The 23,869-nt window shown below is 40.2% G+C and overlaps 1 protein-coding gene across 1 annotated transcript; it reads left to right on the forward strand.

Annotated features, from left to right (window-relative positions):
- The first annotated feature begins 1,397 nt into the window (after nucleotides 1–1,397).
- LOC125411986 (phospholipid scramblase 1) lies at nucleotides 1,398–23,610 on the forward strand. Its single transcript, XM_048452493.3, has 9 exons — nucleotides 1,398–1,654; nucleotides 9,488–9,513; nucleotides 11,118–11,198; nucleotides 14,759–15,024; nucleotides 16,661–16,703; nucleotides 18,349–18,569; nucleotides 18,685–18,846; nucleotides 22,044–22,205; nucleotides 23,174–23,610. The coding sequence occupies exons 2-9, from the start codon at nucleotides 9,501–9,503 to the stop codon at nucleotides 23,231–23,233; spliced, it is 1,008 nt and encodes a 335-aa protein (XP_048308450.3). The 5' UTR covers nucleotides 1,398–1,654; nucleotides 9,488–9,500; the 3' UTR covers nucleotides 23,234–23,610.
- Nucleotides 23,611–23,869: the final 259 nt, after the last annotated feature.

Raw genomic sequence — 23,869 nt, forward strand, 5'->3', positions numbered from 1 at the left:
AAACCTCAGGTGAATGTGAGGCACAAAGACATGAGGAGGAGAAAGAAAACTCAAGGGAGTCGCTACTCTGCAGCTGCATCCCATGAAGCCCTGCCTCACCTAATCCCCTGTGGCAGAGACAATCTCAGAGCTACTGGTAACAGCAGTTAGCCTAGGAAACACCACGCACAAGGGCAGTAAGAAGGCTCGTAGACAGATTGTGCTAACGATTTTAGCACTGCTAGATTTACCCATAAATAAACTTCAACTACCTAAGCGTAAAAAAAAAAAACCAGAATCACAAATAACTATAGCCAAATTATAAAACTAAAATGAAATGAACACTTTTATGCGAAAGGGGACAGTAGTAAGGACCCTTCTTTGGCCTGAGTATGAAATCAGGTGTAGAATAATGCTAAATATCCAGAGTTCATAACAGCAAGTCAATTCAAACCATGAATTACCTTGAGCTATGTAAATTCAGGGTCCATTTGTCAAGAACTGGTGTACCAGTCCTTTCATATGTGAGCTTCACCTTTCTCAATACTTGCTCTTTTATGGCTCACAGTAACATGGAAATGCCTTGCATCATTGCTTTCTATAAAAGAACAATATATCTGATACAGACATGTTTATGTGTGTCCAGCAATATATACACATACACGAGTAGTTAGCCGTGCCCAAGATGATTTCCGGATTTTTTTTTTTTTTTAGTAGACTATACTTAGAAATGCACCAATCACAGGCAAGGGAGGATGAGCTCACTAATCAAAATTCACCTGCGAACCTCTCCATCGTCGTTTCATAAACACAGCGCCCCAGAGAATACCAAATGACTCATAACATGTGAGGCAGAAGAAAGGTACCTCCCAAGTCACCGGGAAATTTCTTAGACACGTACCACACCGGGCACACTAAATCAGAAACTTTGAAAGCACGACCATCAATTGTAGTTTTACAATTGAGTGATTCTTCTCAGGCTGTAACTGGAGAACCACCGTTGTACTCTACAAAAGCAGACGCTGATTTTTCCCATGAGCAAGCGACAGTTCAGACCAGCCCCGAATGTTTTCAAGAAAAGGATAGCAATTTTCTACAGACTGTAAGAAAACGAAAGTAATACCACTAACACCAAAAGGCACCAAACGATTGTAAAAAACCTTAAGGCTTTTTTAAAAGACGAGAAAAATGCTGCTAGGGAAAGATTTCAACAACCTTGAGAATGCAATCAGGGAGGATGGAACAGATGTGGTAACCAATTTAGCACTTAGGAAAAGATGCAAAGCAGGAAAGTAACATGACTTCCTGAATAGAAGCCCCGTAGGTGGAGAGGTTGCGATAGGGCAGTGTAAAGAAAGTTCCCAGAAGAGGCCACTCCCCCGTAATGAAAGACCTTCCCTTCCAAGGCCAGCAAAATCCCACTTCCTTTTAGCACCCACCAGCTGCTCGTGGGCGGGGCGGGGAAGGTGGACTGCCTGTCCTCAGCGCACAGCTGGAGAATTCTGGAGTGCAGGCTGCGGTCAGGTCCCTCACGTCACTCAGTGTCTTCGCGAGGTTTCTGGGAAGGTTGAGCTACAGCTGCGCCACTAGCGAGGGATTGGGACTCAGGACTACTAGGACCCGCTGTCCACATCCCTGACCAGCTACCCCGGCTGCCAAATAAAAGGAGCCTCAGGTGAGCCCAGCATTCTGTGCCACCCAGGACGGAGCTCGCGATCTGTGTGCGCATAGGAGCAGGGTACCAGAATGGGGCGCGGGAGGTTTGGGGGGCGGGGGCTGAGCAGGAACAAGGGCTGGGGACCCTTTGTATGGTCTGGAAACTGGGGAAAGTGGCCGAAAGACCTGGGCTAGAGACCCCGGAAGTGGAGAGAGAACTCAGCCAGAGGCCCTGCTGTCTCCACCATTGCTCAGGGAACCAAACTGGTGTAATTTCCTTGAAAGTCGCCACAGGACTTTCTTCAGCTTAGCACACTAATTTACAGCCCAGAGCAGCCCTGAATCAGGGCCTGAAGCTGAGCTCTCTTGTAGCTAGGCGTTAGCGCTCTTGTCCAACGTGCTGAGTCCACGATGGATTCCCATTGCAGGAAAGGAAAGGAAAAAAAAAAGAATCGTTCACCTGCTAGCTCTTTAACCAAAGTGTTCCCTTGGATTATGGCTAGAACCCAAACTGTGCGTAGCATTCTAGAATACCGAAGTTGGGAATACAAAGGGAGTAAGGAACAGAGTGGGCAAGACCGCTAACAGCTCATTCAGGCTTCTGTTACACCGTGGCTTTGATCTCTGACCCAGTTTCTTCATGTATACTAGCTCTTCTCTGAAATTATTAACTAAGATAAGACTTAAAAATGTGTCACTTTTTAAAATCCCATCACTTGGGGCGAAGTAGACTCTCTGAGTTCCAGGCCAGTCCCGTTTACAAAGCAAGTTCCAGGACAGCTAGGGCTAGACAAGAGAAAAACAGAACAAACGAACAAAAAAAAAAGAAGGAAGGAAGGAAGGAAGGAAGGAAGGAAGGAAGGAAGGAAGGAAGGAAGGAAAAAGAAGGGAGGAAGAGGAAGGAAGAAAAGGAAGAAAGAAAGACAAAACAGCAATAACAGAAGAGTTTCGGTCACTTTGGCATCAGTTAATAAGCTGCCTAAAGAAATAAAGAATCTAGTAAAAAAACAACATTCATTCTATCAAATACTTGGCAAAGTCCCACACCGACAACTCTCTCCCTGGTTCCTGTGTGGATTGATTTCTGTAATCTTGTCACTGGAAGTTGGGTCCTATCACCTCCCAGTTCCAAGACAAACAATTATACTTTCTTCCTGCTTAGCAAGCTAAATGGCTAATTGCACGCGGAGCTTAATGGAAACCATGCCAGGCAGGTTGGGGCTCTTCCTTTAGTCAACAGAGCTTTCTATCTGGTTGCCATCGACAGTTGGGCCTCTTTGAAGAAAGAACAAACAGGGAAATAGAGGGGTGGTAAGCCACACAATAGTCTCTGAGTCTGGCCAGAGAGCATCAGACTCCTTGAAGGCGTTTACTGTAAGGTGGAGACACACGTGGGTGACTGTCTCTCCTGCCCCTATCATCCTCCTCTCTAAAGACAGGTCCCCCTCTGCTCTGTAATTCCCAGATCATTCATTCCCCTGAATGAAGGGAGATTCTAGCTTCAAAATTTCTGCTTGTCTCTCCCACCTGTCTATAGTGCTCATTGCACACACCCACACCCATAACTCTATGGCCTGGCTAATGATAGTTTCCTTTGAATGTGACTTTGATCTATCTCCAGGGCATCACTGCCACTCCTATGTAAATCCATGGCCCGCTAAACCTTTCTAATAGCGCCATTATTTTCTCTCAGGGCATCCTCAATGTTCTACAGGATGTACTTAGTTCTCTTCTCAGTCCCTAGCTTTGCTGGTGAAGTGTTTGTATAGAGCTTTGCATGGTCTGTAGTATAAACATATAGACTTTATATTGTCTATATAGACAATATATATGCTATATGTCTAGTACAGACACTATAAACTCTATACTCTCCATAAATATTGAAAAGTTTCTGCACTCCACCAAACCTCTCAGCCAACGCAAGAATTCAAAATCAGACCAGATGAAACCGAATTAGAAAAATCCCAGGTTTAATGGGTTAAATGCTCCAGGATGGTAAGGGTAAGAGAGTCTGAAAAACCATGTGTCTGTTTTCTGGGGCGCAGTTTAAATACCCTGTGGGCTTGAGCATCTCTGGGAGACAAGCCCTGTGTGGTGGACCTTCTGAGATGAGGCCTGAATTGGGGAGAGAGAGATGGGGGAGGAGGACTGAGGTGGAGCTTCCACCAGAACAAATAACCCCTCCCCTTAAAACCACAGGATATTCACAAAGTGAATACTTCTTCAGGAAATATTTATATAAGTATATATGCATGTGTGTACACACCACACTCTTGTAACATAGCACTAAATAAACAAGGCTTGATAAAACCAACTCTAATTAGTGTGTGTCACCAAGGGTTCTTTTCATTTTCAAATTAAATTCTTGGTAAAAAGCCTACCTAGCCATTAAACTATTGACCACAAGAATAAACTGAAATTCAAGGCTTTGATATTTGCTAACAAATTCCAATGCAAGTTGGAAGTCTTTTTTTCTTCTTCTTTTTTTTTTTTTCAATGAGCCAAAGGCAAGAATACAAAGATGTGAAAAGGAACCATGTTAATTCAGTTAGTTCGCAAACTGAGTGAGTGGCTGGCATTAAACAACAGCTTTGGTTCCGTAGGCTTAGGTACTCCATTTATAAGTAAGAAAAAAATTTTCAAATTAATGCAAGAGGGGCATTTTGAAATCATACAGGAACCCAGTAAGCATAACTGGGTTTCCAAATGAATTTCTGCTTCTTTAAATTTACTTCTTACTTTGGTAGAACACTTGACCGCCACACTTTCCGTGGGTTCCAGCTGGTGTACAACCTATTTTCTTTCAAAGTTCACAGAGTTTCATTCAGAATTTGAACTTGTTTCCTTTTCGTGAGCGTGAACTAGAGATGTGGATTTTGACAGGGAAACTTCCTGTTACAAGGGACATTGCATTGCTAAGCAACGTACTTGGACAAGTTTACAGTCAGGGGTGCCTTGTCCCCAAACGCTCACCCATACCTTGAAGCACCCATTTGTGAAATATATGTGCATATTTATCTGCGTCGGTTTGACTGCCATCAAACCCACAACTTAACACATGAAATGTGTTTATGTTAAATGCTTTCCAAACCTTTCCAAACGCATAAAGCCTACCTAAAAAATTTAACTAAAAAAGTACCTGAAAATTTTTTCACTTGTGGCTTATTGTGGTTCTGCCTTGCTGTTTTGACTACTACATTTGTTTGTTTATTTTTTTTACCATGAGATCTTATTCAACTGCTCAGCACTTTGAGATGCTAATAGTGGTTTTGAAGCTGTGAGGTGCTGCTGAATTGTGTCAGAACATACATTGACGGTTAGGCTGTGGAGAAAATGTGAGCGGGTTTGTCTCCTACAATGGATAATTTATGGAGAGGTATTTATTCTCAGGCATTTAATAAGCAAATTCTAGTTAAATAACCTCAATATAATTCGCACTCTTTTTATAGGCTTAGGTAATGTTATAATATTCCATAAATGCTTTTAAAAGCAATAGGAATTTCAAGATCCCAAGAGACATGGTTTTTTTGTACTGTGTATGGATTATGAAAACATTATTATGGATTCTCGTGGTTTCTCCCTGTCCCAGGTAGGAATGTTTTATAATTATGAAAAAAGAAAAAAAAATCAGAAAGGAACTGAGGAGGTGGCTCAGCAGATTAACACACTTGTTGTGCAAGCAGGAAGATTACAGCTGGGATCACCAGAATCTACAGAGAAACTCAGCAGGTGTGACCACTGCCTGCAATCCCAGCACAGGCAGGAAGCAGAGACAATGGCTCCCATAGTCTGGCTATGGAATTGGCCAGCTCCAGTTTAGTTTAGCGAAAGGCCTGGCTCAGCAAATTAAACAGCAATTGAAGAAGATAACAGGACAACAGGTGTCAACTTTGGCCCTATAAACTACAGCCCATGTCTACACACATGCAAACATACATATACAATCGCATACATACCTCAAACACAATTAAAGGAAAAAAATGTTTTAATTAAAATTAATTATTTAAGAAGCCCCAGAAAATTAGAAATAATTTTACTTATATTTACTTTCATTTATATATATATATATATATGTGTGTGTGTATATATATATATATATGATGTTTCAGTTTCCTATAAATGTGTCACATAATAGAGTTGCAGAGAAGAATTAATTAATCTGGGTATTTCTTGAAGTTCTTTATTCATTCTGGAGAAATTGTAATTCCTGGTTTGAGTTACACTTCTCCCTTTTGGTACATCATAAATATTATTTCCTTTTTCATTGAAACTTCAAAAAACATGAGCAGAGTTAGGCAGTGGTGGTGTACGCTTTTAATTCCAGCACTCAGGAGACAGAGGCCGGCGGATCTTTGTGAGTTCGAGGCCAGCCTGGTCTACAAAGCAAGTTCCAGGACAACCAGAATGGTTACACAAAGAAACCCTGTCTTGGGGTGGGGGTGTGGGTGTAGGGGGGGAATGAAACAAGAGCAGGAAACTATTTAAAAGTCATCAGGTTGGAAGAGTGAGTGACAGGCTTCAACTAGCAAAACAGCTGCAGGTTATTTTCCGAGCCGTGTGGACGGAGCTCTGCTAAAGGAAGGCAGAGGATAGATCATTTCTACAGCTATGGCGGCAGCTCGGGTGAGCAGTCACAGGGTAGATGCCTTCCTTCCTTAGACACATGAGGCTGTATTTTAAGTGGTACATGGACAGTCTTAGTGACGGCCTAATATTTGCTCTAGTTCCCACACATGTAATTTTAAATCTTGAGATGATGTTAGCACCCAAGGTGAATAAGAACCCACATTTTATTGTACAGAAGTTTTTCTAATAGGTGATTCTCCTTCCGATCATAGCTAAAATCTCAACATTATGAAATAAAATAATAAGAAGACTTCAAAGAGAGACAAAAGAGCCCTGTTTGGGGATTTTTGCACAAGGAGGAAATGTTCTTTAACCCCCAAGAAAAAATGAACCCAGTGTCCTCTTGGTTGGTTCATTATGCAGACAGAACCTATGTCACCACATTCTTAAGGTCAACCTGACATGGCCTAGGAATTCCCTTCTTTCTAGCATGCCATTCATTTCTGGCCTCTCAGAAATTCCTAGACCAAAACAAACACATTCTGAGAAGAAATATTTTTAAACAAAGATCCCATAGTCAAGCTGACTAGACAGACTAGCAGTGAGAAACTGCCTCAGTAGATAAGATAAAATGCAACTGAGGAAGATACCGGGGTCAATTCCAGCCCTTTAAACTTTAGTCCATGTCTACACACATGCAAATATGTACACACACATGTCTGCACACCCCACACAATGAAAAGAAAAATATTTTAACTAAATTGCTAATTCAAACTTCAGCTGTTGAGCTGGTTTATCTTGAACACTGCATGGTTTATGGAGAGGGAGCTGTTCTTATTGTATATTTGAAATTCAAAACTATGAAAGGATTTTTTTTTCCCAGTTCTAGGCTCTATTTACAAAATCTAAGAAACATGAGCAGAGTGGTGGTGGTGCATGCTTTTAATTCCAGCACTCAGGAGGCAGAGGCAGGCAGATCTCGAGACCAGCCTGGTCTACACAGCTAGCCCCAAGATGGCCAGGGATATACAAAAAACCCTGTCTCAAAAGAACCAAAGTCAAACCAAAACAAAACAGAAAACCAAAATGTAAGACAGGTAAAGTTCTCTGATTGAAAGCAAGACGAAAATGGCTAAAAACTACAATCCCTTAAAGTTTGTACTTAGTTGAGGCTATAGGCTTTTGTAAGCTGAATGTGTTAAAGACTGTCCTAAGAAATAGGGGACATGTTAGTAAAGAGATGGCTCAATGGTTAAGAGTATTTGCTAATCTTGCAAAGGATCAATGTCTGGGTCCCAGACTCTGTAGAGTCTCGCAACCACCAATAACTCTAGTTCCCAAGGATCCATAGCCCTCTACTGACCGTTTCAGGCATCAGGTGCACACAGTGCACATACATACATGCACGCAAAACCATTTATACACAGACAACAAGAATAAATAAATCTTAAAAATATAAATGGTGCCGGTAAAAACTTTAAGGACATTGAACACACAAAGGATACCACCTATTTCTACTCCAAGATTGTCTTTCTTTTAATTTGATACATCTGCTACTCTTGGCATATTTTATGAAAACGAATATTCCTTTCAATGCATAACCTTTCAAAATGAAAATTTGATGTTGAGATAGATGATCATGGCATTCCATTTGTGTAGATTTCATATACATATACATGTATGTATATATATATATATAAAGTAAGAATATATATTCATATAGTGAACTCTGAAACATTAGCATAGCCTGATATAACATATAACCTTATACTCTAGTGTAATTACATATGCCTATTAGTTTACTATTAGCCCTAGGATTAATTGGAGAAAAAAATTAAATACTTTTATTTCTGCCCTTAAGGATTGATGAGAGCCACCAGAGCTGGCTACTGGCCAGCTAATACAAAATCATGTTCCTATTGTTTAAAGTAAAAAGAGAAATTTAAATGAATAACACAAGTTTTTTTTTTAGATTGAGATTTACTTGATCACTGCTGAACTTCTTGCATATAAAGTACTTAAAATTGATGTGATAATACTTAGAAATAAGTATTTCATTAATATATGAAATTTTAGATGGGCAATAGTGGTGCATGCTTTCAATTCCAGCGCTCAGGAGGCATAGACAAGAGGATCTCTGTGAGTTTGAGGCCAGCCTGGTCTACATAATGAGTTCCAGGACAGATTCCAAAGCTACAGAGAAACCCATCTCAACAAACAAAAACAAAACAAAAAGATAGGAAATTTTTTACCTAAAATTGCTGGTGATAAACAATTTTGAAATGAAGTAGAAGATGGCATTTGTTTCTTGAGAATACTGATTTAATTACTTATCTGTTACATTTATTGGCTGCTTTATTGCTCAGAATTGCACAGTAAAGAAGCTAGTAAAAGGGCAGCTAATACTGGAGTGTGCCAGACACAAGGAGGCATCAATTTAACTCAGGAGGATAAAAGTTTTGAGGAACAGAATTTTTGTCTGCTTTGCTTTAGTTGTATTCAGCTGAATGTGGTACCTGGGTAGTAGTGGATAAAGCTAAGATGGGATTCAATTACTGGGAACAGAACCAAGTATAAATTTGGTTGTAGTGCATGTTTCTTCAGTAGTCAGATTCAGGGTCATTAGGACTGTCAAGAATGTTGTCACCATGAGAATCTCAAACAGGTTCCTAAGTAAGAAGCATCTTTTAATCCACAGAACAGAATACTAAACCTTCTTAAATCTGGGGATCAAGTAGGGCAGGACGGTCCATAGATCCTGGATCTTAAACTCCACTCCTGTGCCCTGGAATTCTCTCCTGCTACCTTGTTAGACAATTCCTACAGCTGAGCTCAGACATTGGTATGTGTCTGCTTCTTTTAGAGGTGCTGCCTGTGAAGGCTGCCCATTTAGCTCTGCTGCCGGTTGGGTGTGTCCTTCACAGTGTTCCTTCCTGGGTCCTGTTTCTAAAGATCCTTAAAAATGTGTCCACCGTCATGACCAGCCAAAAACTTCTGAAACTCTACTAATCATGAGAGTATGGGGGCGAGGATCAAACCCAAAAGCTTGAGTAAGGAGATCAGGCTAGACTAGATGAATTGAGTAAGGAGATCAGGCTAGACTAGATGAATTGAGTAAGGAGATCAGGCTAGACTAGATGAATTGAGTAAGGAGATCAGGCTAGACTAGATGAATTGGGAGGGCTGAGCAGGCCTGTGCCTGCAGAGTTCATGAGCACCTTGGAGCAGTCACGTCTTTCCTATAAATCTTTGGATAATGGACTAACGTCAGATATTCTGTTTTCAGAACCGTTTAAACCATGGAAAAGCACAGTAAGTAATTCAAGTTGAGTACTCACTTTTCATAAAATCATCTGATAAGACATTACTTGATTGTAATGTTTCATTCAGTTCTGGAAATTGCTCTTTGGGTTCACTGCTACGCTATTATCCCCAATGTGTTACTTAGTGTTCTCGCATGGAGAAGACAGGCACAAATGGGAGTGGTACCAGTTAGTTAGTGACAGGAAATCCACAGAGGAAGGTGTATGTTAGATATACAAATACGTACGTTGTGTGGAGCTTACTATGTCTTATCCAGAGAACTTTCCTGGGCTTGCTTTTGGACACAATTTATTTACGTAATGGTTATTCTAGTCATACTAATCAAAGAATAACATTTTTGATATCAGTTCATTCTCTAAAGTGTAGAGATGCATACTTTCATGATATGTGTTTTATAACATACACATCTTTTAGGATTGAGTAATATTTATCATATTATTCTTCCTCTTTTTTCCCTCTCAGGAAAGTTCCAAATAAAATATATATCAAGTCTACAATATAAGATTTTGCCATATTTAAATTTTGAGAAGAAAAACATTGCATATCTTGAAAAATATTACTAGCCAAATCATTTTCTCAGAAATATTTTTTCCCTTTTTCTTTCATCTTTGTTGAGAATTTATGTCACCATAATCTAGTTTTGATGAGTATATTTGACAACTTTCAGGACAGACCACTTGGTTTTCTTAATGAATTTTGTAATGCCCTAAATTGTCATAAAACAAAATTAAAGCTGTTGAAATATAATTTGGTAGATTTGAGTTATTTTATATGCTAGCAGTTCATTCAGCTTAGAGAAATTCATTTGATCACTGGCACCATCACTTTTTCACTCAATATATTCATATAGTTATATGCATATTGGTACATTTGTGCCCAAAGAGAAGTAAAATGTATATGAATAAGTTTACATAACATATATACAGACCTATATGTATGCATAAAAGTAAAATATTCTTGTGATAGTTATCTCACAGGTCCATGATTTTTCTAAGCTGCTTCGGTTAAATTTGAAAAAACATAAAAGACATGCCATTCTTTCAAGCATGTGAGTCCATTTTCACTGTGTGATTGAAGCAAAAGTCTCCTTCACATTAACTCTTTTACGGGCAGAACCCATATACGGAGTTTACTTTGCCTGTTTCAGTTCTATGTAGTGGCATTTCATTTGTGTTTTAATAACTAAAGCTTGCCTGAAGATCAGAAAAGTAAAACATCCACACTGGTCAGTCTTACAGAGCAGGCAGCGGTAACACACACCTTTAATCCCAGTAGTCACACTAGCTTGCCATAGAACGCAGGCAATAGCGCTGCATGCCCTTAATCTCAGAACTGGAGAGGATCTCAGTCTCAGGCTCATTCTGAGGCTTCCTGAAGGCAAGATCACCATTTTTTAACTGAGGTGGAGGTAAGAGCCAGTGGCAGGCTGCTTTGCTTTTCTGGTCTTCAGGTTGAACCCCAATATCTGTCTCTGAGTTCTTATTAACTGAGCCTCAGTTCGGCATCACGCACTATCTCTGCACTGTCTACTGTTCTTCCCAACGCACATCATACTTAAACTGACAAGCATAATACCTCTCCCTGAATTGCAGGCATGCAAACAGAGGCTCCTCACGCAGGAACACATTTGCCGGCTGGGTATGGCCCTCCGTATCCACCAACAGCATTCCAAGGTAAAATATTTGTTGCAGATGGAAAAATAACACTAATCAATTGAAATTTGGAAGGGAGAGAAAGAAAGGGGGTGGGCAAATATGTCTTTATTTTAGTACTGCCTTTTCATGAAATTGTATTAAAGAAATTTTGGCAGCTTTGCAGTTGTTTTTCTTTTGTTCCATGTATTTTTCATAGGTATATTTTTTATAGAGGGCAGTAAGGTGACTTATACAGGAGAGCTGTAAACTCTGGAGTATGTTTATACTGAGCAACAATATTTCACTTAAAACACAAAATTTAGAATTAATTTTATCGATTGCTCATCTGTTGTGAGATTTGCTGCGAAAATGCTGTGAGAATTAGGAAGTTTTCCATGGGTGCTTTTGAGTCATACAGGACTGGGGATTAATTGTGTTCAGCGAAGTAACGAATAAATGAAGGCTGCTTGACACTGGAAGCTACCTAAGGTTCTTGTTTCCACTTTGTGAGACATATAATGGATACCTTTACTCTTCACCAAGCTAAAGATGCAGGTTCATAATCGCAGAAGCATAGTAAGAAGAGGCAGGTAGGTGTAAGTTCAAGCATTTAGAAAAAGCCTGACACAAGATGAAAAACACACACACACACACACACAAATAAGGCCCAGATGAAGCTAATTTGAGGAATGCTTACTTTGTATGTGTGAGAACATAAATTCAATCCCCACTACTAAAAGAGAAAATAAACAACTTTATGTTGTATTTATGATGATTCTTGTTTTCCATGTCTCAGAAAAGTAGAGGAATCATATCATCATTTACTAGGGTTATGAATTTTATGTCTTATTTTGAACCAATGCATAAAATAATGGAAAGCTTTTCCTTTAGCAAATGCAATTCTCATCATTATCTGACCTGTGCAAATGCCCAGGTAGAAGCTTTGCCCAGATTTTCCAAACAACCTGGGAACGACCATCAAGGTGCTCTGTCTGGACCGAAGGGTTATGCAGTCTGTTTTCTTTGCTGGGTAAAGAGATTGTCACAGAAACTTCTAGGGACTCTGGATTGTTTTTTAAGATTTATTTATTATATATACAGTGTTCTGCCTACATGATAGAAAAGGATGCCAGTTCTCATTATAGATGTTTGTGAGCCACCATGTGGTTGCTGGGAATTGAACTCAGGACCTCTGGAAGAGCAGCCAGTGCTCTTAACCTCTGAGCCATTTCTCCAAGCCTGGGAACTTGATCTTCCCAGATGTTTATAATGAAAGAATATTGTCCGGGTAAGTTTCAAGGTTCTAATGTAGTAGTTGTCGACCATGGCTTCACTTAAGAGTAACTTAAATGTGTCAGGACAGGAACACCAGTAGACGACCTGTGAATTCAGGGACTGGTGATTTCTGAACCACCAGGTTTTTCTACTATGAGACCAGGCTTGAAAACCTCTGCTGAGTTCTCCAAAAATTGGCATTGGGAGGATTTCCAGCAAGTTTAAGATGTAAGCCAGAGAGTTAGAAAGTGGTTCAGTCCTCCTCATAGTTAACTTAAAGTGGGTATGTGTGTCTCAAAGGGAGGTTTGACATTTTCTTGCATTCCACCTGAAACTCCTCTCATCCGCCCTTCACACAGCGCGTCCTTCCCTTCTCACGGGTATGTTTCAGCCACATCAAGTGATCACCTCCCGTGTCATGTCACCATCTTGCTCACAGATTCCCTTACATCAATGCAAATTTTTGTTTGTTAATGTATTGAAAGCTGACTGTAAGCCTCTTGAATCCGTTTTCCTCGTACCCCTGACTTCTTGAAAACCCTTTGCTATGATAGTCAGAAATTATGAAGGCAATTAAAGAGCATTGTGAGGCATAGTAAATTTTCTAAGCCTTGTTTTTAAATAAGGCATGGATTTTTGTCAGAAATGTTTTATTTATTCACTGTGGATTCTAAGTATTAGAGTTTGCCCGTCTTTAAATGTGAAATCATGGGTGCATATAATCCTTTGAATATATTTCCATTCCTATGTAATAACTCACTATAGGAAGCTCACTGTAATTTCTTGTTGGAGACTGTTCAGCATACTTCTATTAATTCCCTCCTGTTCTCTAGCTACTAATTATTGAAAAGATACCTCAGGGCTGGAGAATTTATGTAGTGGTTAAGAGCACTTATTGCCCTTACAGAGGACCTGGGTTTGATTCCTAGTAACCAAATGGTGGCTCACAATGGTCTATACATTAAACCTTGGGGTATCTGATGCCCTTTTCTAACTGCCACAGACACCAGGCATGCACATGGTGTGTGTGTGTGTGTGTGTGTGTGTATAATATTTACACACAAGTAATATATATATTATAATATATAATATATAAATATATATTATATATTTATACACATATATATATACATATATACATATATATATATAAACCCCCATACACATAAGATGACAACAATAATTTGTCTCATTGCTTTTGTTATATTCTTTGGTTAATCAACTGTATTTTCTAGAGCTTTTATGGTAATAAATAGTAAGGTTTAAATTTATTACCATTGAAGCACGATTAATATAAACTCAGAGAGAGAAATTGGAGTTCAACCTGAAGATCCGAAAAACAAAGCAGCCAGCCACTGGCTCTTACCTCGACCTCAGTCAGAAATGGCGAATCTGCCTCCAGGAATCGCAGAGTGAGACTGTGTGTAATTGCTCTTTCCTCCCGTGTTATAATCCTCTCTAGGTCTGGGATTAAAGGTGTGCACCACTGGGGTTAAAGATATACACTGCCTGGTTTCTATGGCAACTAGTGTGGCTACTAAGATTAAAGGTGTGCGTGACCACTGCCTGGTCTGTAAGGCTGACCAGTGTGGCTGTTTTACTTTCCAAATCCCCATGCAAACTTTATTTATTAAAATACAATTGAAATGCCACTATATGCCATAAAGGTGTAAATCATTTTTTTTCCGATGGACAGAAAGAATTTCAGAGGAATACACTGGATTAAAACTCTTGGCAAACAAGTATCTGGAATGTACTACAAAGAACGATTTGTCTTTAACTATATACTAGGGTTTCTCAGCAGTGTTATGATAATATTTAGGTTAAACAGTTCTTTCTTTTCCTGGAATGTACTGCCTTTGCTGGATGGTGTTTAGTAACACTCCTGAATTCCACCCACCCACCGGATCCCAGCCCCATCTTCCTTCCCAGATCAGGCAGATGGTCCCTATATTCCCAGTTCATCCTTAGAGAGATGGAGAAAACCCTTTCCTGAGTCTGTACACATAGGATGTGCGCCGTCTGAAACCCCAGAATCATCTTCTATTTGGAGTGTTCTGGGTCCTTGAAAACCTAGCTCCAGGCTTCCATTTTGGGTCTTCACAGAATGCTGGAAGATTTATGTTGTGGTTTTAGGACAGGACTTGTTTTCTCTCCCATTCCCAATTATTAGAACATATTTTCTGACAGATAAAAATTACAATATTCTATAAATCTTGTATTGATAGGATTTCTGAAAGGAGAACTCTCTAGATAATTGGGATACTTGTAATAAACTGAATTTTCTATGCAGTTATGATTTATTTCACTTGCTTCTATTTCAGGACCTTCAGAACAGAATGGCTACCAAGGACTCCAGAATCCTTATCCAGGGCCCCAGGCTGGCTTTCAAGGGCCCCAGGGTCCATATCCAGGGCCCCAAACTGGCTACCCAGTCCCACCAGGAGGTTATCCAGGTGCTGGCCCAAGTGGCTTTCCTGTCCAAAATCAGCCAGCGTACAATCATCCAGGTGGGCCTGGAGGGGCTCCGTGGATGCCAGCACCACCACCCCCACTGAACTGTCCACCGGGGTTGGAATACTTAACTCAGGCAAGTGTATTATACGAACTATTCATGAATCAAATAAATTAAGTGTCTAAGCTGGAGTATGGGACAAAAAAAAAAATCCATGAAAGTCTGAAATAGAAAAATAACATTTTATACCACTAGATACTTGTAATTCTTCTAGGTCAGATTCAGTTTTTAAGGAGAGCATTAGTGTGCATAGTAATTGTGTTTTCTGTAATTTTGAATTTACCTAAAAAGTGGTTATTAATCACTATTTTCAGTTCACTTTTTCTACTCAGTTCGTGTATTGTTTCACTGAATCATTATAGGAAAGTCTCTGATATACAGAAGTTATAATTACCATGTTTCTCCAAAGGAAACTACATGGTATAAAAAAATTGTATACCTTGTACACAATTGTGGGCCTTGCCTCCTGACCTGGACTTTGGTACTGAACTGGATGTTCTTTAAGGGTGACCCCTCTTATATGACTCATATGTTTACCTCCAGTAAAACTCCTATCTACACTGTTGCTTATGTCCTTTGGGTGCTGCAGCTCTTTAAATCCGACAGATAGAAAATAAAGCCATGGTGACGCTGCACCACATGACAATGAGTTGCTGCAGTGTTGTTTTTCCATCGGCACAGAGACTAAACTTTAATCTGCTGCTGTTTTAGCCAACAAACGCAGGTCCGCGGCTACTGGCCTCCTGCCCTGGCAGTGGCTCAACTGTTCAGACTGTGGCCTGGCAGGAATTCTGTTCCCATGGGCATTGGCTCTGGGCTGCTACCAGATATAGCTTTACATTAAATCTCTATTGTTTTGTCTACCAGTAAGATTCGGCTGTCAAAAACTGGGGTGAAAGCCTGCTAGCTCAGAGAGGCTGAGTAGCAATTAGCTGACCTTCTCACTTTGCTGGTGTCTCCGAAAGAGAGCATCCTTCCTCTCTGTCAAAACAGAAGAACCTTGTCAGACACTTTGGTACTCTCTATGATTATTTTATGTCAACTAGTTGCAAACTTGGTTTTCTGACCCAAAGATGATTTTATTTAATTAATGCAAATGCAAACTCGGGGTTCACGGTGTGATCGTATATATCACAATACAGCAGTATGACTTTTAGCATTTATTTGATAAAAGAAATTAAGAGAAATGAGAGTAAAAGTATGTCCAATCGATAAGCTTCTAAGCAAATAGCCTTGTGATGACTGTCCAGTTCTCAGACAGCCAGGTATCTCTGTAGATACTCTGTGTGAACTTAATTTCTCACAAATTATTCAAAGGTGTGGGATGGGGAAGTTCATCAATTGTTTGGTCATAACATAACGTCAAAATAGGTATTTATTAAATTAGGATCCTACATATACCAGGAAAAATCTACCCATACTACAAATGATGACATTGGTCACACATGCTATTTTTCCACCTTGTAGAACAGAAGTTATAAACAAATTGAAATATTATAAATATTCCTTGAGAAACTTTTAGAAAGAGTGCTGTTTTATACATACAGGAACTGGTTATAAATCAGATGTATTTGACTAAAATGTTATCTTATAGTAAAGAATGTCCACAAGTGTTTTGAAAATTTTAAAGATATTATCTTTTAAATGAAAAGCAATACAAATATGAAACATTGATAACTAATTTCAGACACCTATTCTCTCTTTGTAACAGATAGATCAGATTCTGGTTCATCAGCAAATTGAACTTCTGGAAGGTGTGTATGCCGTGTAATGATGGTGTTTCTAGAAGTAAAAGCAGTTCATACAGTTCCAGGCCTGCCAGTTGCTTTCCCTACAGCAGTCTTCGGTGGGAGATTCAGCTCGGAGCTTACAGATGTGTCTTGCAGTGGTTCTTCACCTTCCTAGTGCTCTGACCCTTTAATACAGCTCCTCATAGATTTATAAGCTTTAAGATACTGTAACGTAAATAAGTCATGTGTGTGTGTGTGTGTGTAATTCTAAAATATATTAGTTTTCAGTGTTTAGGACTTTTAAATACAAGATGTACTTAATTTTCTTACTTTTACAAAAATGACATTTTATTTAATATTTCATGTTCTTTGTAACACTAAAGTAATGAAATTACTCAGAATTTACATTTTTAGTGTGCATCATGCATTACTGACATTTCTGTAATCAAATCTAAATATACAAAAATGATATAAACAAAACTTTTGACAGTTTAAAGTTTCACTTTTTTTAGTAATTACAAGGAAAATTAGAGACTATAAAATATTTTTATATTTCGTGGCCAAGCTCAAAATTTCTGAGGCTAAGATATTAAAAGAGCCATAGATAGGATAATAATTTTCTACTAGAAATCAGTTGAATGACAGCCAAGTATTGAGAGAAATTCCCATAATGAAGAGTTCAGGGACTGTCTCAGCCCCGCCAAAGGCACTTCAATGAGTTCACCATGACAAAGAACATCTCCAGTTGCCCAAAACTCCTTGCACATAGATGGCATACGACTCTTGAGCTTCTACAAATTTTAAATAATTACCTGTGGGTTTTGACATTTTTCTAATGAATCATGACTCTGGGATCAGAGGGCTATGAACAAGGAAGGACATCTATTCTGTCTTCCTAGCTGGATAGAAAGAGAAGATCTCCGTGTGAGAGTTAGTACAGCCAGGCCCATCACTTGAAGCACTGTGGGTAGGAGGACTTAGCTTCACTCTGTCCGGCCACGATAGCATAACTTTGTAGGCTGTGCATGGAAGGGGTGGCTACTAAGCACAATGCCTCTTGTCTAACACCCCCCTTCCACTTTGAATTTATTTCTGAGCTAAACATTATTTATTCCCTGGCCCAATGTCCTTTGCAGACTCACTTTTGTTTTCACTCTCCTTTTTCACAGCTGTGCTTTTAGAAGAATTCTTCTCATTGCTTTTGCTCAAATTCAAATGGCAGGGAAAAGTGTGTGTGTGTGTGTGTGTGTGTGTGTGTGTGTGTATCAAACCATGGATTCAATTCATAGACTATAAATATAGCAATCACTCTGTAAGCCCTAAAGCTAAACTCTGCCAGAAGAGATGACTGGGCATTTCTGCACACACCTCGCCCCACCTTCCCCCTCAGCACTGCACCTCCACAGACACTGAAGCCCCCTTGTGATACAGTCCATGGAGGTGGACATGCAGCCTGATCCCTGAGAAAGTCTCACATGGACATATTTTCTTCTCCCCTTAATATTCTCTTCTCCCACTGCCATGTCCCGAGTCCAGATCATCTCTCCACGGCTTGTCTCCCACTTCCTGCTGCTCCCTGCAGTCTCAGGCACCCTTCCCATTGTTACTTCAGGAGAGAGTGACTGTTCCTAACAAAGTGGTCAAAGGGACTTCCCCTGTGTGCTTCCAGTCTTAACAGGCTTTGAAACAAATAACAAATATGAAATCAAGAACAGCCTGGGGCAGAGAGTTTATTTTGCTGTGGAAGATACGGACTGCTGCACTCGGAACTGCTGTGGAGCCTCTAGACCCTTCACCTTGAGGATCCTGGATAATCTGGGCCGTGAAGTCATGACTCTGGAGAGACCCCTGAGATGCAGTAGCTGTTGCTTTCCCTGCTGTCTCCAGGAGGTCAGTGTGATGTTCCCATATCAACTGAGAAGAAGAACAACAGAGTTTTCAAGAATACATTAACCCTGGATGGTATGGCTATGGTTCCATTCAACATGCACTCTTGCTTTTGTAGATAGAAATCCAAGCTCCTCCTGGTGTGCCCGTAGGTTATGTGACTCAGAACTGGCACCCTTGTCTGCCAAGGTTCACTCTTCAAAATGAGAAGAAGGAGGATGTTCTAAAAGTCGTTGGTCCTTGTGTTGTGTGCACCTGCTGTTCAGACATTGACTTTGAGGTAAGAAATATCACAACGTTCATAGGATGTGCTTTCCTGACATGAAAAGAATTTATCTCTATAGGATGTTCCTAACGCATTATCTAAATAGTGGGAACTGGTGTGTGCTCATCTGATTAATGATTAACTGACTGATTAAAGGTCAGTGTAGATAAAAAGCAGAGTTCTATAGTGGGGGCCAAAAAGAAGGAAAGAAAAGTAATAAAAAAAAATCCAGCATTTAAAATCTTCGTATGTTTTGGTGAGGAGATAGCCCAGTTGACCAATGCTTGCTGTACAGGCATATTATTCTGTGGTTGGATCTGCAGCATCTGAGTGCAAAGCATGGCACAGAGGCACATGCCTATGTTCCACTGCTGGAGAGATGGAGACAAAAGACTCTGGGGCCGGGTGCCGAGCTGCATCAGCAGTTGAGGACTCAGGCTCAAAAATAAGGTTGTGAGCAGTAAACCCTGTGTCTAAAGACTTGGCTTCTACACAAACGCATGCTGACATGCACATACATAAACAGCTACACACCCAGTATACACACACAAACACACTCACTTCTGTATCTTTATACTTTGTTTCACACTTTTTAAGTAGAAGAGTAACCAAGCCACTAACGTGGGTTTCCTAGGCCCTTTCTTTCTTTTTCCCTCGTTCTGCATTCCAAGCTTCTGCTGTTCTACGGAAAGTATGCACTCTTGATTTTTAGAGTTCTGACCAAGATTGCAGTGTGCACTGTCCTGAGAAGAGGTGGATGACAGTCATTTGCATATATGCCACCTTGTTACACGGATGCTGAGGACCCAAATGCAGATTATCTATGCCTTATTGGTGACAGTTTCAATGTAATTAGTTTAAAAGTTTTTTATCTTTTCAAGGTTTTACTTTTCACAGCTTCCACTGCCCGTAGTCAACAGTGGCTCTGGAAATATCAAATGGGAGGTCCCAGAAATAATGTTTACAAGATGTAAATTACGCCCCATTTCCAGTAGAGTGAACTACCTTCAGGCTGTCCTGCTCTATCCTGCTTGGATGTGTTCCATCTTCCTGCACATCCTCCACAAGATCTTCCATGAAGCATCTCAAATCTCAGTCAGAAACCCGCTTTTCTGCTCTCTCACTGATGACCAAGGAGCCTTTATGAATTAGCCCAGTGGTTCTCACCCTTCCTGACGCGGCCACCCTTTAATACAGTTCCTTGCATTGTGCTGACCCCAACCATAAAATTATTTTGTTGCTACTTCATAACTGTAATTTTGCTACTCGTATGATTTGTAATATAAATATATGATATGCAGGATATCTGATATACAACCCCTGCGACATTGTACTTCCATAGGGATCATGACCCACAGGTTGAGAAACCATTATCCTAAAACAGTCACATGACCTCTTCAGCCTTTATTTCATTTCATCTCACTACTTCATTAAGGGTAGGATTAATAGAGAACAAGATCCTTTGAGAGGGACACCCATGCCTGTAACTTTCATCATAGGATATTATCATATTTTTCTATTTTACTAATGCTTCTTTTAAAACATTTAGTTTTCTTCATTTATACAATACACACTATAACAGGACTGTATGAATGGTAAATTATTTTGCACTTGCTAATTACTGGTTTGTATCTCCAGTATCGTCAGTCTTGGTTTATATGGCCCTCTATACCTGACTATAATGTGTAAATGACAGCTATTGCATATAAGATGCTAAGTTGTTACAAAAGAGCATTTGCTTTAGAGCAGTTTATCACCGTGTCATATCTGATACAACTCTAATGGCTCATGACTTCAAACTGATATCGCTATGCTCACATCATGGCCTTTAGTCCAAGTGAGTTTCTGTGCATTGATGGAAGCTCATCTCGATGGCTCTCACGTGGAACAGGAAGTGACCTCCCATCTGCTCAAGGAAAGTGTGTCCCAGGACTGTACCCACAGCAGCTCAGTGGGTGACACTGCTCATTGGATGCACATCAAGGCCAAACAAGTTGGCCTTGGTGAACTCTCAAGTCATCTGCCACACCCTGGCATCAAATTAGACATAGGAGAAAACCTAGTTCTCAAGGAAGAGAAAGTGTACTCTGCCCAGTGTGGGTGTGGAATGAAAGAACTACTCTATGAGCTATGGTTTGTGACTTTTCATTCACGGTAGAGATAAACATCAACACATGTAAGGTGCCATCCTCCTGCAGCCACACCAAGATGCTGACTGCCTCTGAATGTCCCTCTGAATCTACTTGGTAGATTCTGTCTGAGGCAAGGGATTTAAAGGAGGCTGTTCCCTCCTTTGATGCGTTTTGTAGGTTTGGAAATGACACCCCCACTCCTGCTTTGACTGAAGTCTGTGTGTACATAATTTGGTGAGCATCCACGTGCCCTCTGTGGAGTGGCTTTAGTTTGTGTCCTACCTGTTCTACTATAAATTCGGCCCTGGGCTTTCCTCCCACAGAGCCCCCAAATCAGAACCTTTTTCACACTGGAAATCTGATTCCACACACTTCTTGCATTGTTTTACTCCCCATTTGTTATCAAGTCCTACCCTACCTCTGCCCTGGGAGCCTTCCTTGGAGATTCTCATTGGTCTCTTCCACTCACAGTTGGTCTTTCTTGGCTTTTGCATCTCACGCCCTGCACTGCCTACCACCTATGGGTGGCAATGAGCCTTTACCCCATTTAAATGGTCAAGACCAGAAGAAAGCAAGCTTCTTCTTTTTTTTTTTTTGAAAGTAATTGTATTAAATTATAAAAGTTTCCATTTCCGCCCCTCCTTCCAACACCCTCCCACTCCCCCCACTCCCTCTCCTCCTCCCTCTTAGTCCCTAAGGGCAGTCAGGGTTTCCTGCCCTGTGGGAAGTTCAAGTTCCTCCCCCCTCCCTCCAGGTCCAGGAAAGCAAGCTTCTTGAAGTGGCATTTGAGCAGCGGTTGTATTATTATTTTCCCAATAATAGAAATAATCTAGACAGTGAATCAGTGAGGTATTAAAAGGTTTTTCTATTGAAATTTGTTTTGCCTTAAATGTAAGAATTTGTATTGTCTGTTCCTGTTAGAACCAGAGAATGTTAGTTTTGTCAGTATACAACTAATAGTTGTAAGGACCTACAGTTTATATAATGTAATGCAATATTTGTTTCATTGAGTCACAGCTTCGGAAGCATATCTATTGTTTAGTTTTTGGAAATGCTTATGACTTTGTTTTTGCTCTGCAGCTTAAATCTCTAGATGAACAATCTGTAGTTGGCAAAATTTCCAAGCAGTGGTCTGGTTTAGTGAGAGAGGCCTTCACAGATGCAGATAACTTTGGGATCCAGTTCCCACTAGACCTTGACGTGAAGATGAAGGCTGTGATGCTTGGAGCGTGTTTCCTCATAGTAAGTCGGTTCCCACTGGTCCTCTTTATCGGTCGCTTTCCTAGTGTCGTTTCAAAATCATTCACCAAGTTTTGTATTCCAAAATGGCGTAGGAAATGAACAGGTTCTTATATCAGTACTCACCATTCAACTTGGTCTGAAATTCCATTTAAGATGACACTGGGCACACTCTAGCACAGTTGACTGAGGAGACTGTTTGCCCATAAGACAGAGGGCTTGGGGCTTAGAGTTATTCTAAGATTCAAAATTGGTGCTTTGGGGAAGACGGCCGCTTTTTAGGCACAGACAAGGCCTTGAAGAATTTAATTAACTTGTTCGCTTAAAATTAGGCAAACTTGTTGGAAATCCGGCCTTACAAAGATAATCCTGGTGACTGTGTGAGAAATCCTGGTGACGTGAAAGGAAGCGGCACTGCAATGGTTCAAGCCGAGCGATTAGCAAATGACTAGAAGGGGAAAGGAAAATAAGAGAGATCCAAGAAATAAAGTCTCCATGATTTGATAGAACTCATGGAGGAAATGTCAGGTTAGACCGCACAGGACAAAGCGGTCTGGGGAGACAGTGAGCCTGTTCAGGAGAGAGCTGCTGACCCAGGGCCAGTGGGCTACACACCTCCTGCTGAGAAGCTGCAGCAGTCCCAGGTCCAAAGCCAAATGCTAGAGACATTCCATTCCTAGAAAGGACTAGCAAGAGTTGAGGGCGTAAGATAAAAATAATTTGGGGGTGGGGGGCGGGTGTATGAAAAAATGATATCTGGAGTATTTATCAGTACCTTAGTGAGACTGGTCTGGAGCAGAGCAAAGGCAGAAGGGGTGAAATGATTGCAATTGAAAGGGAGAGGGGGAAGGCAGAGCTCGCATGGCTGTATTTTCCCACTGTTCTGATGCTGCTGAGTTTTTATACCATCCCTTTGTATGTAGGGATTATTCTCTGATTGTTGAAAATTCTTTTCTTTTTGTCTCATTCAGGATTTCATGTTTTTTGAAAAAACTGGAAATGAGGACCAAAGAGCAGGAGTATGGCAGTAGTTTCTTGAGATTCCTCAAGAGATTTAAGGACTTCATTCTGGTGGATACTATCTAAAAGAACACACATGCCTTTTTTTCTTTATTGAAATAACTGTGTCGATTAACCTCTTATGCCTGTATCTCCTGTTGTACAATTGTGTTTTCGAATTATAGTTTATTTTCTATGCTTCTGTCATGTAGTTGTTTTTATACACCCTTAAAGTGTTCACTGTGAATTAGTAAGAAAATATATGAATGTTTACACATAGAAATGAGGTTGTCTAAGAAAAATGCTTTGACTTACAATCTTTGATTTATTTTCCATTTTATAAAAACTTAAATGTTATTGTAATTTAACATGAAATTACATATTAAATGTAATTATAATTTATACAAAAGGCCTGATGTTATTTATAAATACTATTTAAAACCTTTAAAAAAGTTTCTGTTTCCTTTACATTAGGGTTAACTATTACTCAGTATAGTTATTGTTATTCCTTTGCGGTCACTTTAAGAGCTAGCCACGCCCACCCCCTCAGCCACTTCTGACCTCGCCGCCATCTTAATATCTCTCTCTCTCTCTGCTCCCCCCCCCCTCCCCCCCCCCCCCCCCCCCCCCCCCCCCCCGTCTCTTGGTGTGTACACATTGGCGGCAGC

This window comes from Myodes glareolus, chromosome 4 (genome assembly GCF_982192425.1).
Source record: "Myodes glareolus chromosome 4, mMyoGla1.1, whole genome shotgun sequence".
NCBI lineage: Eukaryota > Metazoa > Chordata > Mammalia > Rodentia > Cricetidae > Myodes > Myodes glareolus.

What these genes read in the sequence shown, in the direction of transcription:
- LOC125411986 (XM_048452493.3), top strand. An exon ending in TTCCCTGCTGTCTCCAGGAG is followed by an intron (nt 18,570 to 18,684) that starts GTCAGTGTGATG and finishes TTGCTTTTGTAG; the next exon opens with ATAGAAATCCAAGCTCCTCC. An exon ending in TTGGAGCGTGTTTCCTCATA is followed by an intron (nt 22,206 to 23,173) that starts GTAAGTCGGTTC and finishes TGTCTCATTCAG; the next exon opens with GATTTCATGTTTTTTGAAAA.